This window comes from Sturnira hondurensis, unplaced genomic scaffold (assembly GCF_014824575.4).
Source record: "Sturnira hondurensis isolate 20B ecotype Veracruz unplaced genomic scaffold, ASM1482457v3 Scaffold0021765, whole genome shotgun sequence".
NCBI classification, from domain to species: Eukaryota; Metazoa; Chordata; class Mammalia; order Chiroptera; family Phyllostomidae; genus Sturnira; species Sturnira hondurensis.
Genome location: NW_028094396.1, coordinates 2,149,565 through 2,166,793, shown reverse-complemented (window position 1 = coordinate 2,166,793; position 17,229 = coordinate 2,149,565). Strand labels below are relative to the sequence as shown.

General features: G+C 43.3%; 1 protein-coding gene across 8 annotated transcripts in view; it reads right to left on the bottom strand.

Moving 5' to 3' along the window:
* The window catches only part of RUBCN (rubicon autophagy regulator), a 71,663-nt gene that overhangs the window by 13,890 nt on the left and 40,544 nt on the right, over nt 1-17,229 (bottom strand). For 3 of the 8 annotated variants that reach the window (XM_037033659.1, XM_037033660.1, XM_037033652.1), the window contains exons 3-13: nt 15,888-15,974; nt 13,998-14,157; nt 13,033-13,139; nt 12,015-12,171; nt 10,865-11,398; nt 9,261-9,305; nt 7,099-7,194; nt 6,050-6,165; nt 3,997-4,207; nt 3,412-3,513; nt 833-907 (exon numbers count right to left, since the gene is read on the bottom strand). In XM_037033659.1, the coding sequence (XP_036889554.1) occupies nt 833-907; nt 3,412-3,513; nt 3,997-4,207; nt 6,050-6,165; nt 7,099-7,194; nt 9,261-9,305; nt 10,865-11,398; nt 12,015-12,171; nt 13,033-13,139; nt 13,998-14,157; nt 15,888-15,974 (1,690 nt within the window). The remainder of the gene's footprint in view (nt 1-832; nt 908-3,411; nt 3,514-3,996; nt 4,208-6,049; nt 6,166-7,098; nt 7,195-9,260; nt 9,306-10,864; nt 11,399-12,014; nt 12,172-13,032; nt 13,140-13,997; nt 14,158-15,887; nt 15,975-17,229) is intronic. The other 5 variants (XM_037033654.1, XM_037033657.1, XM_037033655.1 and 2 more) reach the window with 5 other exon arrangements.

The window sequence follows — 17,229 nt, the reverse complement described above, 5'->3', positions numbered from 1 at the left end:
GCACTCGTAAAGGACTGTGGTTGTAAGCACAGGAGAAACCACTTAAAAAGTGGCAGGATAATTACATCTCGAGCAACAGAAGACTATGTCAGAATAAACTGTAACAGTTCAGAAATAGAGAAAAAGGTACCTAATTACTTTTATTTCTCTAAATCTTGATGTAATCTTATACAATGATTTCAAATTCTAGTTGCTGACAATACTCAGATAAAATGAACTGTTTAATAAAAGTCTTGAGTTTTGTTGTTTGTGTGTTACACAGCCACTTTGAGTAGAAAACTGCTTTCTTACAGTTAGCCCCACCCACAGAAGGCCTGTCTGTTTGGATCACAAAGCAATTACCAAAGTCAAACATCTGTAGCAGTAAATCCCAACTGTATGCAAAGTACCTAAAAGAGATAGCTTTTGGTTCTGCAAATTCAAAACTCTAAAGAGGCACTACGTTTCACACCATTCCATCTGACTTCTGCAATCTGGGTGTGTGGCAGTAGCTCAGCTATAGATCTGAACTAAAATTTCTTCGCCTGACCATTCCCTTCCCAACTGTCTACCACCTCCATCAGCCATAACGACCACTTCATCTATAAGTATCACTGCAGGGAACGGTAAGAAAGGACAATCTCGGTGAGGAGGATAGTTGGGGTCGTACGAGGAAGACGAAAATGAACAGCTACAGTGTTAGCTGGCTTAAGTCCAGTTTCGCCCAGCTAGTTCTCTAGACCCAGCAGGTTTCCTAACTTTCATAGATGTCACACAAACAACATACAAAGACTAGTGCAGACATTCACACGCATGCATGCATAAGCACACCCACTCTTGCAACACAGACTACCTGAAAACATGGAGGCCATTGACACTGAGAGTCCATTCTTTGACATGTGAGTCAGGTTAGATCCTTCGCTACCATCTGTGTAATAATGATTATAAAAGGGGGCCCTTTAGTATTCAGACAGGAAGTAAATCAGGGAAAATGACAGTTCTATACCACACATTCCTGGAATCAGGACTTGACTTTGTTCCAAAAGATGGAACTACAGTACTTTTAGGAACTTAAATCTATAGGCATACTTTACAGACACTCTATAGGTATACTATTCACTATAGTTGGTTCTCAACTGGAGGCAGATTTTGCCGGATTTTGTAACTAGCAATGTCTGGAGCCATTTTTGATGGTCATAGCTGTGGGAGAGGGTGATGTGCTACTGGCATCTAGTGGACGGAGGCCAGGATGACGCTAACATGCCACAATGCACAGGACAGTCTATCCCAACAAAGAATTATGGGGCCTAGAGTCTGAGAAAACCTGCCTTAAGGTCTTTTCCTTTAAGGATTTCTGTTTTCAACTGACTAGACAGTTAGTTGATTAAACACCTTTTCTAGGCCCACTGGTGAATTTCATGCCACCCTCAGGCAGGTTATTCCAAGTTTGGCTCCTTCCAATGTACACAGCTTCCCCTCGCTCTTTACTTTGCTGCAAGGAACAGACTTATCCACACCCAGTGAAGTAGCATGTTTTAAATTTACTTTAATAGTATCCTCATTAAATTCTGACTTTGATCCCGAGAGAGGCCAACCTTTTTATTTTTTTCCTAATTTGGAGATCAAGTCAGTCACAGACTATAGTATAATAAAAATACATATATTTGGTTTTTGGACCAGTTCCTGGCACAGAACTCCTAAAATCCTTGTTCTTTTCTCAGTGACAGGAATGTCTTTTGTTATCCATAATAAGCCCATTTCTATTATATCTGAGTTTATGCTACTTATTAGGGGGACCCTCAGAGGGCATCCAGATACCTTGGATAGGCCAGGTTACCAGAAGAACGTTTAGTCCCAATCCCAATTCCCCAGGAGGGGAGAGGTCCCGAGAGGAGGCCTGATCATCAATGGTCAACGATTTCATCACTCATGTGCACACGATGAAACCCTGATAAAAACTCACAATGGTGAGGTCTGGGGAAGCTTCCCCATTGGTGACCAAACATACTAATGTACTAGGAGAGTAGCAAGCCCTGACTCCACTGGGACAGAGCTTCCTGTGGACTCTTCGGGACCTTGCTCTATGTACCTATGTACGTGAAAGTGAACATGTAACTGTTCGTCTTTACCCTTTATAATAAACTGTAATTGTATGCACAGTGTTTACTGTGTTCTGTGAGTCATTCTAGCTAATCATTGAACCTGAGTAGGGAGTCATAGAGACCCCTGACTTTGTAGTTGGCTGGGGAGACCTGTGGGTAGCCTGGTAATCACATTCTCGGCTGGCATTTAAGTGGGGATAGTCTCATGGGATTAAGGCCTTAAGCTGTGGGGTCAGGTCTGTGTTCCAGAAGTCAGTGTTAGAATTGAACCACAGGATGCTCAGTTGGTGTCAAAGAATTAGAGAATTGTTGGAAAACCATACACAAGCCAATACACAATAATAATGAGTTTTAAGTGGCTACTATTGTAATGGATAGAAATCAGATACACTAAGGGGAATACAGAAGGACTTCCTGGACACCTGGAAAACTAGGCATAAAAATCTTATTTCTGAATGAGGAAAAAGCCCAGCTGCCACACCTGGAAGTCTATGCAGGTGAATGGGCACTCTACATCGGTGGAGACAGGAAGCCAGAGCCTCATGCAATAAAAAATCTATCTATTCACCATCATGTTACAATGGAGAATTACAGGTACAATCCAGCCTCTATAAGAAAAGCTATGTCCATGAATAATTTTTTGGTCGGTTTGTCTGTCTGTTTGTTGGTTTGTTACACTGATAGGAACTTGAAGAAATCTATAATTTGCAGGAATTAATCAACCCATTAGTTATGGGTTCACCTAATTGAACACAATTGCCTTCCCGATTAGAACACTTGCCCTTCTCTGAACAGATGCTTAAAACAGCAAGAACAAATACAAGAGTCTGCAGTTCTATCAAGCAACTTAGCACTAGTAGGAGAGAAAAATAAAGCTCTACTTTGTAAACTTTATTTTTCTTCCTTCCCCCACCCAGTGACTCTTTCTGTCCTTTTCTCTTAAGATGATAATAAAGCTCCTTTTAAACATATTGAAACAATTGCAGTTGTGTTATGGTATACAAGAGAATACAATCCTAATTTCACATAGGTATGGGCCAGTCCTAGGCTCTTAGCAGGAGGAATGTGAGAAGCCAAGAGAAAAGTGCAAATGAGGAAGAAGCAGCAGGGTGACTTCAACCGTCACCCCGGAACACTGCCTTTCTGTGTTCTTTCTGCTTACATTTTAAAGGGGTTTTGTTTTTTATAAGAGAGGCTGTCCCTTACAATAGCCAACAACATTCTCTAATGGACTATATTGAAGATCTCTACTTAGGGAAAGTTTCTCAGCCTAGGACTTGAACTTCAAAGAGTAATGAAAGCTCCCTTGAAACGAAGTGTCACTTCCTACCTTGGATTTCAAACTCATCAACCTCATCCGCAGAGCCAGAGTCAGAGAACTGCGCGGAATCACGGGAACTGAACTGGGAGCTGCTGGACGTGACTCGAAAGCCTGTTAATAATAAGAAAAGTCAGGGAGGGAATAAACAGGACAGAAAAACATCTACTTCTTCTAGGTTAACAACAAAAGGGACCTGGTACAACTTCAACAAAGAAGTTAATAGAACCTTGGGAGTGATGCCTTGGGGAAGTAGAACTAGTTCTTGCTGGTTGATCCCATTTTATTCATGAAATTTAGAAAACTTCATGTAAATAGAAGGCACTACTATCTGGGAAGTGAATCTAGGGCCAATGGTCTTAGTTCTCTTCATAATAGAAACCCATTTTTTGGAAGGTATTTCTGAGGAAGGACACAGATAAACGCTGGGACTCTGGTCTGCTAGAAAAAAAAATAGGACAGAACTCTGACAGAAAGAGGAACCTTTGGCTTCGTTATAACATCTCAAATTAAGACAGAAAAGAAAACCCAAGAAACACCGAGTCTTCTCCTGAAGTCCTGAAGAAGCAGGAACAGAGGTGTTCCCACGTCACTCACTTCCATTCTCAGTCTCCTGGTATCCGGGGAGCAGATTCTTGGTGCGGATCTGCTGGCGGCGAAGGCGGATCTTCTGCTTCAGTTCCTGGATCTCCCGGTCACTGTCTTCCCCCTCCTCTGCCTCCTCTTCTAGGCACTGGCTCATCATGTTGCACTTCATTAACTCAATGGCAGCTATCAAGGACTCAGAGATGCTGAAGTGGGCATTCTCCTAGGGGAAGGAAAGCATCAACGAAGTTGTTCAGCAAAGGGTTAGAAGTATTGAATGTCTCACTGATCACAGTGCTGGAGATAAAGCTTCCAAAGAATGTAATGCTTTCATTCAAGTCACCCAGGGGAAATGCACACTTTTACTACAAGAAAAGCTCAGGGTCAGAAAAGGTGCTCTGCATTCTCTCTGCTCTCATACCTGTTCATGTCTAGCCTTCCTGTCCTACTTTCTACATAAAAATATGCCAGACAAGAGATCCAGAATTTCATAGCAGGGTCCTTCCTAAAGCCATACACCTGTACACAGATTATTAGGGTAAAAGCAATGTCTCAAGATAAAATGCTTTGTAAGCTATAAAGTTCTACAGGGATGTTATTTATTACAAACAAATCTGAATCTCAGAACAAAATACAGAAGTTGATTCTGGAAAGAGTGTTCCCCTAAGGTTCCAGGCTCAAGGAAACAATCATAAGGCTAAAATTCGATGCTTCTCTGTCTAAGGCAGCTTCTAAAGCATAATCAATAATATTTTTGGACTCAAGAAGCACAACTCCTTGAAGAATTCTCCAGAGATAGAATTTGTTGAGCTCATCTTTACTGTGAACTTAACTTTACTGTAGTCTTTACTCATGTTACTACTGTGTACCCCACAACCTCTGTAGGACAAATGGCACTGCAGTGCCATGTCCGATGCTAACCAGGTCGGCTGACACAGTCACGGCCTGGGGATGCCACATCCAATGCTAATCCGGTCGGCTGACACAGTCACGGCTTGGGGACAAAGGCTTCACAGAAGCATTTTCTAGCCATGTCGGTTGACACAGTCACGACTTGGAGATGACGGCTTCACAGAAGCGTTTTCCAGCAGGACGGACGTGGCATTAATGGATATATGGTGTTGCTTTTATTCTTACTATTTCTTAGTATTCTAATCTTTATACTTCTGATAATTTGGAATCTCCTAGAATTAATGACCACTCTCAGAGAAAAAACAACAGTTGGCTCAAGTCCTAAGCAATATCACCCTGGCTGAATTAAGGCATCGTACTTTACTTATTTGTTCCTGTGAAAGCCACCCAAGAAAGAACAGTTCAGGGAAAAATATGTATTCTCACAGAACTGCCTCATAGAATAGCAAAAACCCCTTTAGAAAATAGCCCCTGATTGTTAAAGAGTTGTTAGAGTAACAGCCTCTCCTTTACCTTGAATAGGAATATATATCAATTAGAATTAGACATGCATAAAAACAGAAGAAGCTGGTTAGCTATTACAAACTAAGCACTTAGAAACAACTACCAAGGAGTCAGAGTCCTCAGTATACAAAAAACATTTTAGACAGCAAGATAGATAGCTAAGTTAGATATTACAAAGGCTTATAGTGTATTTCCTAACCTCTGCTCGGTCTAAGCGTACCTGTTGCCAATGACTATTTCTGAGAACTTTAATAAACAATAAGACATTTAAACTGTACACATAGAACTATTTCAAATTGTCTGATTAATGGTTTTCCTGGTCAAAATAACTTTTGTTTAACGTAACTGAAACTATGGGAACTTTCGTATTTTCCTGGTTACCTTTGTATTGATTTTTTCTGCTTAACTGATCATGCTGTACACCTGTAAATGTTAATCTATGCCAAAAATGAGAATATAAAAAATCAGCTTGTACTTGCAATAAACGGAACAGTGCTTCACCTGCCTTTGAGCTGTGTAGTTGCCTGTTACCCAGCGCCGACGCCTACTCTCACCTGAGGACCCTTAGATGGGCTGCGGCTGGACCGCGGCACTGCAGGTCCTTAGATGTCCTAACATGGGCTCCTCAGTAGCCCCTTAGATTCCTCACCTTTTCCAGGTCTGCACAGCTGCCGAAGTCTTGCTCAGACAGGTAGCTGATAAGGGACTGTCCTTCTGATGGTCTTCGGAACATGCCTTCCCCTGAGCACAGGTACTGACCGCCCTCTATGGGAAAGTGGAATATGGATATGAAAAACTCTCCTTCGAAAAGCAAATCTGTAACAGTCATGCTTCTTCAAGAAGTCAAATGTTGCCCTGGCTGGTGTAGCTCAGTGGATTGAGCACGGGCCTGTGAACCACACGATCACGGTTCGATTCCCAGTCAGGGCACATGCCTGGGTTGCAGGCCAGTTCCTGGTTCCCGGCAGGGGATGCACGAGAGGCAACCATACATTGATATTTCTCTCTCTCTCTTTCCCTTCCCCTCTAAGATAAATAAATAAAATCTTAAATAAATGAATAAATAAAAATTTTAAAAAAAGAAGTGTTTTTGCCACTAGTGATGGTCCCAACATTTTTCCCAGGTAACAGGTTGGAAAAAAGATATCTACCTTCTAAAGAAATTTCTCAGAATTTTAGGATGCCAGGGCACTAAGCCTCTTGGTTAAAGAAGGACAAAATAAATGGAGAGGACCTGGAGAAAATTCTTTTGCCAGCCAAATTTGAGATGACATCCTCAGCCTCCTACCCCACAAAAAGAAAACAAAAAACCTTGCTGAGAGGCAGAGAAGGAAACAAATGGTTCCCTCACATGGATGATTTCCATGGAGAGCTTATCTTCCAGTCATGAAGCCCAGACACTCCGAGGCCTCTTTTCACCCTCTCAGAAAGCCACTCCATCGGGCTCAACAGACATTCACAGTGACAACACCCACAGCACAAGAGGGTGAGACCTCTAAGTCAGAGAGAAGCAAGAGAAATGGAGGGGCAGTGTGATTTCTAAATCACACTGGGGTTGAAAATGATGAAAGGGAGGGTGAGATCGTACCAGGTGTACCCTCCAAAGAGCCGAGATGAGCCCCATGGCTCAGAGCTCAGCAGGCACAAGGGGAGAGCAAAGACACAATCGCAGCCCCGGCCTTCCCAGTCCTCACTTACCATACTCCATGTACAGGGAGCTGGGTGTGCTGACTTCACTGCTTTGGCCAGAGTAGGGCAAGTGGCCTCTCAGCTTCGACTTATCACTGCAGGATTCTAGTGTCAGTGACCAGCAGGGAATAAAAACACACGTACAAAGTGAACACAGATGCATTCCCAACTTTGGCTTTTTATCATTTAACTGCTCCCGTTCCCAATGCCCTCCCAAACAGGAGAGAGGAGGCACACCAATAGGGGGCAGTCGAGGAATGCAGGAACACATGGTGGGAAGGAGGAGGACATCAGTCTATTCTAAGGGGAGAAGAGAAAACCATGACCCAGGATGAAACAACACAGAGGTGAAAAGAATCAAATGAAAGTGGATTCATGAATTTAGTTCTCTGTTCTTCCATTTTCTTACCAGACGTTCAAGAAATATCAGCCAACTTCTACCCCCTTGACAAACCAATGTACAAAACCATCTTCATGTGGTAAAACAAAGATAAGCACGTTGAAGTTTTTCTGATACCCTGACACTAGGTTTTAAAACAGTATCAGAAGGGTTAAACTCACTAAGGAAACACCAGAATATGGCTTCCCTTCAATCTGAAATGTAAATTTGTCACACCTACAAATATAACCCATTTCTGAAATGGCAGAACAGCAACACAAAATCCAGCTGTGTCCTTAAAAGAAGCATCAAGACTGTGCGGGAGAAGCCGAGGACGGTGCCTTGTAACCAAAGGGCCGGAGGCCCAGCCTTACTGGAGAGGAGAGAGAAGTTTCAGAAGAAGGTGACAAAGTAGCGAGTGCACGTGCAGAAGTGGTCGAGGAACAATGGATGTTGGGAGTGAGGAACAGCAGCAAGCAGAGCTCACGGGAACTGAGAAACTGAAATTCTCCAAGGGAAAATAAAATTCCAGCATCACAGAAGGAAGAGCAGGCAGGAAAGCAGGGGGGTGCCTGAGAAATGAGCTGTATGCTCAGGGAGAATAAATGACTGAGCTGCATCCCACCCATTTCCCTGGTCGATGGTGCCACTGTGTCAGTTGCTCCTCTCACAAAACACGCTACCACATGGTGACAGATAACTTCGTGTTTCCCTTGGGCCTCAAAGATTTCTGTTAGTCTTGCCTCTGCTCCTCAGTACTGACCTGAAGGCAAACCAGCAGTCACCATGATGCCTTGTTAAGAAACCGTGACTTGGGAGGGATCTTTGAGGCCCCCAGCCAAACTCAGAGCACCACACAAACCCCAACCGCAGCACCCTAGTCCTTGACAGTATGGAAAGCCCACTCAGTCCTGCTTACTGAGCTCACTACCTCCTGACGCTGCCCATTCAACTGGACATCTCCAATTCGTAGACTTTTCTCATACTCACTTGAAATCTGTCTTCTGAAAATTTCTCATCTCCTTAAGAACAATGCTCCCCTCAACAATGGTCTCACAGACTTATTCCTCTTTAACCTTCCCTTTTCCAAGTTAACGTACCCAGTGACTTCACCCATTACCAGGAGAACACGGTTTTCAGTCCTCCCTCACCACCGTCTTGCAGACACATTCTAGGGTTAATATCTCTATGTGCTATGGTACACAACATTCAGTTGAACACCACTGCGAAAACCAAAGAAACAAACCAAGCCACTAAGAAAATCCTATGCAATGGCTGGAATGAGGGGTGGGGAGAACCTGATGGGGGAAGGAAGATGGATAACAGAGAAAGGAAATAGGAGACTCTAGGAGAAGCAAAAAAACATGCATCCACATCTAAGACCATAGAGAGCAAAAAAAAAAAGACATTCTGGTGTTAATTCAAGGAAAATAAAGTAATGTGTTCTAAGTTCTCAGTTTTAAGAAAAATTCTGCCATTGGTTCATCATAAGGCCTTAGACGAATGGGAAGCCTCAGTTCCATCTTTGGACAAACAGGACTGACAAGTCTTGACGTTGCTACCCAGAGCAGTTGGGAGGGTGAATGAAGCATTTGGAAGTCGTGGGCAGAAAACATATCGTGCGACATATTGGTGCCGTTTTCCAGACAGGTACTAGCATCACAGCAGGACCAGACTAGCCAGACTTGATTTGACACCAGAATGGAAAGGGAGGTTCTGAACTAAGCACATTGGTCACAGAGGAGCAGCAGGAGGAGGTGGCACACGGAAAGGAGGGGGACGGCTCCCAAACCTGCAATAGGATCTTCAACTATAATGGTGATATTCCTGGGGCCTCCTGCATGTAGACAGACAGGTGCAGAGGAGAATCAGAGAGAGAAAGGGAGAATAGAGAAAGTGAAAAAGAATCCTTTTTTTTAGAGGAGGTGGGGATTTAACTCCCCAGAGGGAACCCTTGTGCAGAAGGAAGAATGACTCGTTCTAGAAGCTGTATGTGACCCACACGCCCCCAGACCTTTCTGCTTAGGTTTTCTCTGGCTCCCTTTTCCAAGGCAGGTTATCACGGTTTCTGGAATCCAGGAGGATTCAAGGACAAGGACAGGGAAATAGTACGTGTTCAATGACCAGTGGCCTGGCACACAGTAGACACCAGGCCCGCAGCAGGCAATGTGAACTGAGGCTCTCACGTAAGCACTCTTCACATCTGAAAAAGCTCTTGGGCAGACAGGCTTTGACTTTGAGTTTTGTTTTCCTAAGAGTTCCAACAAGCCAAACCACACTCTTAACAGGAAAACAGGGACAAAATTTGCCATTGAGAAGTTTCGGAGGAGGGCCTTAGCTCTCACCTTTCAATACATTATGAAGAGAAATCCATGGCAGCTCTACTTGTTAAAGGAAATCCTCTTTTGTTCTTAACTTTGTATGTTTTATTTCTCAGGCTTTCCCACACAGAACGGACGTTAAGCACAAAGGCCCGTGTTATATTTGCTGTTATGGAGATTCTCTTACAAATGAAACCCAACCAAAGCCTGCCAGGCACCAATATTCCAGGGAAGATGAGGGCAAGAAGATGGCAAAAGCAATGAGACCCACCCCCTTGTGCATACAGTGCTCTGCTGCTGCAGCCGGCGTTTGTGTGAGGGAGCTCTCTGTGGCCAAAGCGTCCTCACCTGACTGTCTTTCAGCCTGAATTAGCGATGCAGTATGTCCTGCCTACTTGTTTACTAGCTTACATCACCCTACATTCACTATATCCCGAGTTTTGATAAGAAGACCTTAACATCCCTTTGCCTCTCGCATATTCACAGTACATGCTGACCGAACTTCTCAGAAGCCACAGGAGGGGGAGGAATTAAATGGAATTATTTTTAAAGCTCATTAGTACTTCCCCTCTGTCTCAAAGATACATTTAAAACTCGCCCTGGCCGGTGTAGCTCAGTGGATTGAGTTTGATTCCCAGTCAGGGCACATGCCTGGGTTGCAGGCCAGTTCCCAGCAGGGGACTCACGAGAAGCAACCATACATTGATATCTCTCTTCTTCTCTCCTTCCTTTCCCCCCTAAAGATAAATAAATAAAATAAAATAAAATAAAACTCGAACTGTCACAAGTCACACTATGGATGCTCTGATGCCAAAGAACTAGTGAAAGAATCCAGAAAAGCATTTACTACTTAGCAGTGTATAAAGGAACAAACACAAATATTCTCAGAGAGTTCTTGGTTATCTGTGTTACATTACAAACTTCTCTCTTTTGTTAGAAGCAGCATACCATCATGTCATCCAAAACATAACTTCTCTTTCTGCCATTTGTAGACCCTTAAAAGCAAACTCTGCTTTCTAGCCTAAGAAAAATTCAGGAGGCCACTATTAACTCGGGGCCTGGTGGTTACCATTACCTGGGGCTCCTCTGGAGACGATGTTGGTATCCGAATGGGAGCGAATATGGCTCTTCTTTGTTCCGCTGGTGACAGTGAGTGTCTGGCCCTCTGAGAAGCTGGACCTGCGAAGGACACTGGACAGCTGGCTCTGCCCATCTCCCTTTTGGTCCACTAGGGAAGAAGCAGCAGAATCTGGCTTCTGGGAACTACTAGAGGAGAACAAATTGGAGCTGCTGCTCTCTGTATGGCTGCTGTGACTCTGACAACTGGCGGTCCGGCCTCGAGAGTCCAGGTTGCCAATGGCCAAGTACTCCGGCCCCTCACTGACATCACTTGGGGAGCCATTCTGGCTGCTGACCCAGGATGATTCTATGGGGCTGGTCAGAGTGCTGGAGGTCATCTCATTTGGTGTTGAGGGGGAATCCCTGGCTAATGCAGAGACTGGAAGCACAGGGGCTTGGATGGTTTGATCTTCTGCTGGGGAGACATGTCCTCTGTTTTCCTGAGATTTCCAGGAAGAGCCAGAGAGAGAATAGGAAGTAGATCTTCTTTCTAGGATGTAAAAAGAAAAGGAAGGAAAAGGTGAGCTGGAAGCCTTTGGTATATATGAAGAGCTTCTCCACAACTAAGGATCAAACTCTCTATCATTACTGGGTGATCGGAACACAGTAATGTTCCAAGGTGTCACCTCAGAAAAGCTAAGTTATTTAAGGTGAGTAAAAAATTATTTAGAAGCAGCTGAGCCAAGAATAAGCTCTTAGAACAGTGGCTTCATAGCTTATTAGTAGGCATTCCTCATCTGTAAAATGAGCAAAAATAATACCCACCTCATAGGACTGTTTTGAGGATCAACTGCTTACAACAGAGGCTGGCATATGGTAGGCTTTCAATATGCGTTAGCTATTATTATTGAAATGCCTTCTTGGCAATGCAGATTAGAAACCCAGGGGAATCTAAAAACACCTCTTTCCTCTGTTACATTAATGATTCTACTGAATTATCTTAGTCTAGTTGCTGTATAACTTTTTAAGAAGTCCATTATTAAGACACAAAGCTTGACAAACTGCACCAACCCAAGGCTCTATCTATACCTAGCCTGTGAGCACCCACCAAGTCTTCTTTCCAAGTTGGGGATACATGTCATGACAACCCCTTGCTGCCCCCATACCTGGGCCATGGTTGGGTACGGATTGGTGGAGGTTAGAGAAGGACCCAAAGTAGGAATGCTGAGCAAAGCCGACTGGAGGGGTGCATGTGGAACCAGGCAGAGCTGTCAGGCTCTGGCTCTTTGTCACCAGCAGTGGGCTCTCATGCTTTCTGGCAAACTACAAAAAAACATGTGTCAGAGTCGAGGATAGAGGTCCTCAGAGGGGTACTAAGCACCACAGAAACACTAGTAGAAGCTGACCTTTGGCAGCAGGCTTGGACTGCTATGCAGATGGAGTCAGAAGTCAGACTAGCATTCAAATCCAGGCCCCATCACTTATAAGCTATTTGGTCCAAACTTGGGGCAAGTGACTTACCTATTCTGTCCCTCAGTGGCCTCCTTTATAAAATGAGGTTAATGGCAACCTTCTACAGTTGTGAGGATTAAATGCAATGATACATTAATTGTGCATAGCATCATGCCTGACACATCCATAGTATTCAATAGGTAGTAACCAAGAATAAAAATGTTAAAACCAGGAGAGATAGGGAATGTAATTCCATTCTAGCTGCGGTACTGGTATTAGTGACAGGGTAAGTGAATCAGGGAGTTAATACTAATCAATATCAAGTGACAAAATTTTCTTTATTCTTCAAGGACGAAAATGATTCAGTATAACACTAGGCCATACTAGGTCTGACGCTATAAATCCTACTCCTGATTCAAAATCATTCCTTTTCTCCCCAGCCCTTTGTCAAACCAGCCCTTAAGGAGGTGCCTACTCAAATTAAGGATTTTTAAAAGAATTAAAAAAATAGACACCTCCCTTTTCAAACAGACCTAAGCTTAGACTTTTGCCTTCAATAGGTACTTAACAGTACGTCCCCTCCTTTTCCAAGTTTTGTTGCTGTTTTTTTTGTTAATGAAAGCCTTTCAGTTCACAACTGCCTAAATGAAGAAGCAGTTAGCTACAGAGGGTTACATTCTGGTGAGGTCTAGGAGGCCAGCACAAACCGAGACAATTCTTTGCCCCTTTTACCATAGATGCATCAATCTGGGCCAGGAGGCGGGGATTGTTCTGTTCCACTGCTTCTAGGCACTGGAGCATGGCCGTGACGTGGGCATCACTTAGCAGGAAAGCAGTATCTGGGGAGAGAAAAGCTGTCACAGTGATGGAGCCCAACAGGGGGATCTTTGGCTTCCCTGTATGACCCTGGGAGAAGCTCAGGAAAGAAGAAGGGGGAAAGGTTAACATGACTTGAGGAGAATCACGCCACTGTGGAAAGAAGGGGAGCCAGTAACAAAGTACGAGAGAGGCTAAGTGATATATAGCATAGGAGAGGGGCCAGGACAAAAGGCTTCAAAGTCAGAATGACCCAGATTTGAACCACCCTGGTTCTGGGTGGTTTTGGCCAAGTAACCTGACTTCCTTGAGCTCTACTTCCCTGACTGGAAAACAAGCATATCGATACCCAGCTCTCAGGGCTATGTTAAAAGTACATGTATAGCCCCGGCTGGTATGGCTCAGTGGATTGAGTGCCCACCTGCAAACTGAAAAGTCACTGGTTTGATTGCCAGTCAGGGCACCTGCCTGGGTTGCGGGCCAGGTCCCCAGCAGGGGGCATGTGAGAAGCAACTGATCCACATATCTCTCACACACTGATGTCTCTCTCTCCCTCTCTCTCTCTCTCCCTCCCTCTAAAAGTAAATAAATAATTTTTTTTAAAAAAGAATATGAACAAAAAGTATATAACAGTGTTGGAACATAGAAACTCTCAGTAAAACAGCAGTTTTTCTTACTGGTTTGTATGTATGGGAGTAGGGGAATAAGTGTGTGCATTACATAGAAAATGAGAGACAAGACTACGTGTTTCTTATTAGCATCTCTACGGTATCAAGTAAAAGCATGAGACCTTGGGTAAGAATGGGTCTATAAAGGAAGAGTAAAGAGGAAAACAATGAGGAAGAATATGCCACAATCCTGGCTAAGTGACCTCTACCTACCTGTGTAGAATTTCCTGATATACTGTCTATCCCCAAGCAGAGGTCGGAGCTGAGCCGAGAGACAGTGGCACTGCAGGCTATGTTGTAGCCACAGCTCTGCAATGACACGCTCACTCACACCATCAGTGCTGCTCTGGCCATTCTCATGCAAGCTGATGAACTAGGAGGTAAAAAGGTACGAGTCAAAACATGTACACTGGTAAAACACAGCAAGACTGAAGCCTAATGACCTGAGAGCAAAATTGAGACAGGTTAAGAGGAGGCAATCAGAGGTTATTTTTCCTCCAGCTAGCTTTAGAGGTTACTGAGGAGGGAGAGGGAAGGAAGGAATTAATGGTTCCGCTGCTAGATTGGGCCACTGGAGAGGGAGACTAAGCAGTTAAGACCTAATATGCTGCGCCTAGAGCAGGGGTGTCAAACTCATTTTCAGCAGGGGCCACATCAGCCTTGCGGTTGCCTTCAAAGGGCCGAATGCAGTTTTAGGACTAAAAATTTAACTACTCCTTAACAGTGCAGAAACAGGGTGCTGGGTGGATAAAACAAGGTGGAGGGCTGGACTCAGCCTGTGGGCCTTGTGTTTGCCACCTGTGTCCTAGAGAAAACAAAGCTGCTACACCTGTCTCTTAGTGTTCTATCTCCAAAGAGGCATCTATTCCGGGTGGTCGGAGGAAGAATAAACTTGACCTCTTGCCTGCTCTACAGAGTCCTCTACTTAAGATGGCCTTCACAAAAGAATGCAACAAATAACCTGGTGGCGGGTGGGGTGGAGGGCTGTCAGGGGGAGGGGGGTTGGAAATCTAGGAAAAATAATCCCAAGGAGAGACCATCTAAACACCTGTTTTTGCCTCTAGCCACAGTATTCTCTATTTGGAACCTCCTTCTACTGGGCTGTTTCTGAAAGCAAGGTACAATAGCCCATGATCAAAAACATGTATGGGTGACAATTTCAAACTGCTTCTAAGAGTAAATGACTGCAACAATATACTTTATAAAAAAATCAGTGGGAGCTTTGGTGAGAAAAATAAAATGGAGACAAAAAATCCAGATAAGAAAATCGATGGGCTCTGGGTTCTTCTTCATGAAAAAAAAAATAGTGGGAGACCCTGTTATTTGGTTCCCTGACCATTTAAAAAGAAATTACTTTTCTGAACACCATCTCAACAATGAATCTGGCAGTGGGTGGAGTAATACATGAAATAAGACCAACCATGAATTAATAAGTATTAAAGATGGGTGATGGCTATTTTAGAGTTCATTACACTATTCTCTCTAATTTTGAATATACTGAATTTTTCCATAATAAAGAGTTCAACAGATACATAAATTTAGCAGTTGCTGATCTGGAACTAGCTGAGAAACTCTGGCAAAAGGCACCTAACCATCTTAAGCTCTGTTTCCGTGACCGGAAACCAGGAGCACTATGACAGCTGAGAGGACAGAAGAGCAGGGCGGTATGATGGCAGGAACGTGCTTATTAGCTCTATCTGATACTGGCCTCCAGAAACCTCACATTTCTTTCTAATTGGTACACTCTTTTCTTCTTAAACAGTTATTAACATTTCAGACCTATTTCCTCCAACCACTTCAGGGAACCTCTTGCCGTATGCCCTGCATTTTTGAAAAGCTTCACTCTGGTCCCATACATGCAGACCTTTTGAAAACAACAAAATTTTTTCACCTCTTCTTCAGAGGACAGAAAGTGACCTAGAGAAATGGGTTTGCAAGGTTTATTTTTTAAAGCAAATAATCCTCCGCTCCAAATCAGTCCTATGGGCATAATTTCCTCTCCTCAGGTAATAAGAAATTTGACACACACCCTCCTTCTACCCTAGGAGACTCTCCAAACAGAACATTAAACAACAAAGCCTGGTGGTTACTTCCATGTCTTACCTTTTCCACATGAAGGGCAGAGTGGGGACTAAGCCAGCGGATATCTTTCACAAACTGCCAGTAATCGGTCTGGCGGCAACACATCTGCTGTGGGAATACACATAGTAAACAAATCACTACCATTTGGGACCAAACCTAGTTCCAGTGTTGGCATTCAAAGAGAGAAAACAAGCATAACCTTCCTTTGCCTAAAACAAAAGTTCTCAGCAGTAATCAAAGAGAAAGAGTACATATGTGTGAGCGTGTGTGTGTATACATATATTTACCTTTTTAAAGAATAAGTGTTTAAGACTATTTTAATTGTTCTTTTGAAAAAGGAGTTCAAACACATGATATAGAAGGTCACAGAGTGAAAATCATCTGTTTTCTACCCTCATCTCTCCACCATTCAACAATAAGGAAAAAAATCTGATTTAAAAAATGGCCAAACACCCTAACGGGCACCTCACCAAAGACTTACACATGGCAAATAAATTCATGAAAACATACACCATATCATATGTCATCAGGGAAATACAAATTAAAACAATACCACCATACGCCTAGGAGAATGGCCAAAATCCAGAACACTGCCAACATCCAAGGCTGGCAAGGACTCAGAGCAAAAGGAACTCTTATGCACTGCTGGTAGCAATGCAAAATGTTACAGCCACTCTGGAAAAGTTTGGTAGTTTCTAACAAAACATACCAAACATACACAAAGTAAACATACTCTTACCATGTGGTCCAGCAATCACACTCCTTATTATTTACCAAGGAGCTGAAAACTTATGCCCACATAAAAACCTACACATGGATGTTTACAGCAGAATTACTCATAATTACCAAAACCTGGAAGCAACAGAGATGTCCAGGAGTAGGTAAATGGATAAACTGTGGTACATCCAGATGACGGAGTATTACTCAGCACTACAAAGAAATGAGTTATCATGCCATAAGAAGACATGAAGGAAATTTAAATTCATATCACTAAATGAAGAATTCAATATGAAAAGGCTACATACCTTATGATTCCAACCCACTACATGACATTGTGAAAAAGGCAAAACTATGGAGACAGTAAAAAGACAGTGGTTGTGAGGGTTTGGAGCAATGGAAGGCTAGAACAAATGAGTAGTGTAACAGGGTGCAGCTAGGGGACCCCCAAATATAGATTTGTAATGAGGTCCAGAACTCAGGATGTCCAGGAAATTTTTAAATATATATATAGGATGTCCTTACCCCCATGAGTCTGAACTGGGGGATGAGACACATGGGGAAGGGCCATTGAGAGTTATTCTGCATAGCAAGTTTTGCAACTAACTTCAGGAATGGTCTTTGAACATATCTATAAATTTTTTTA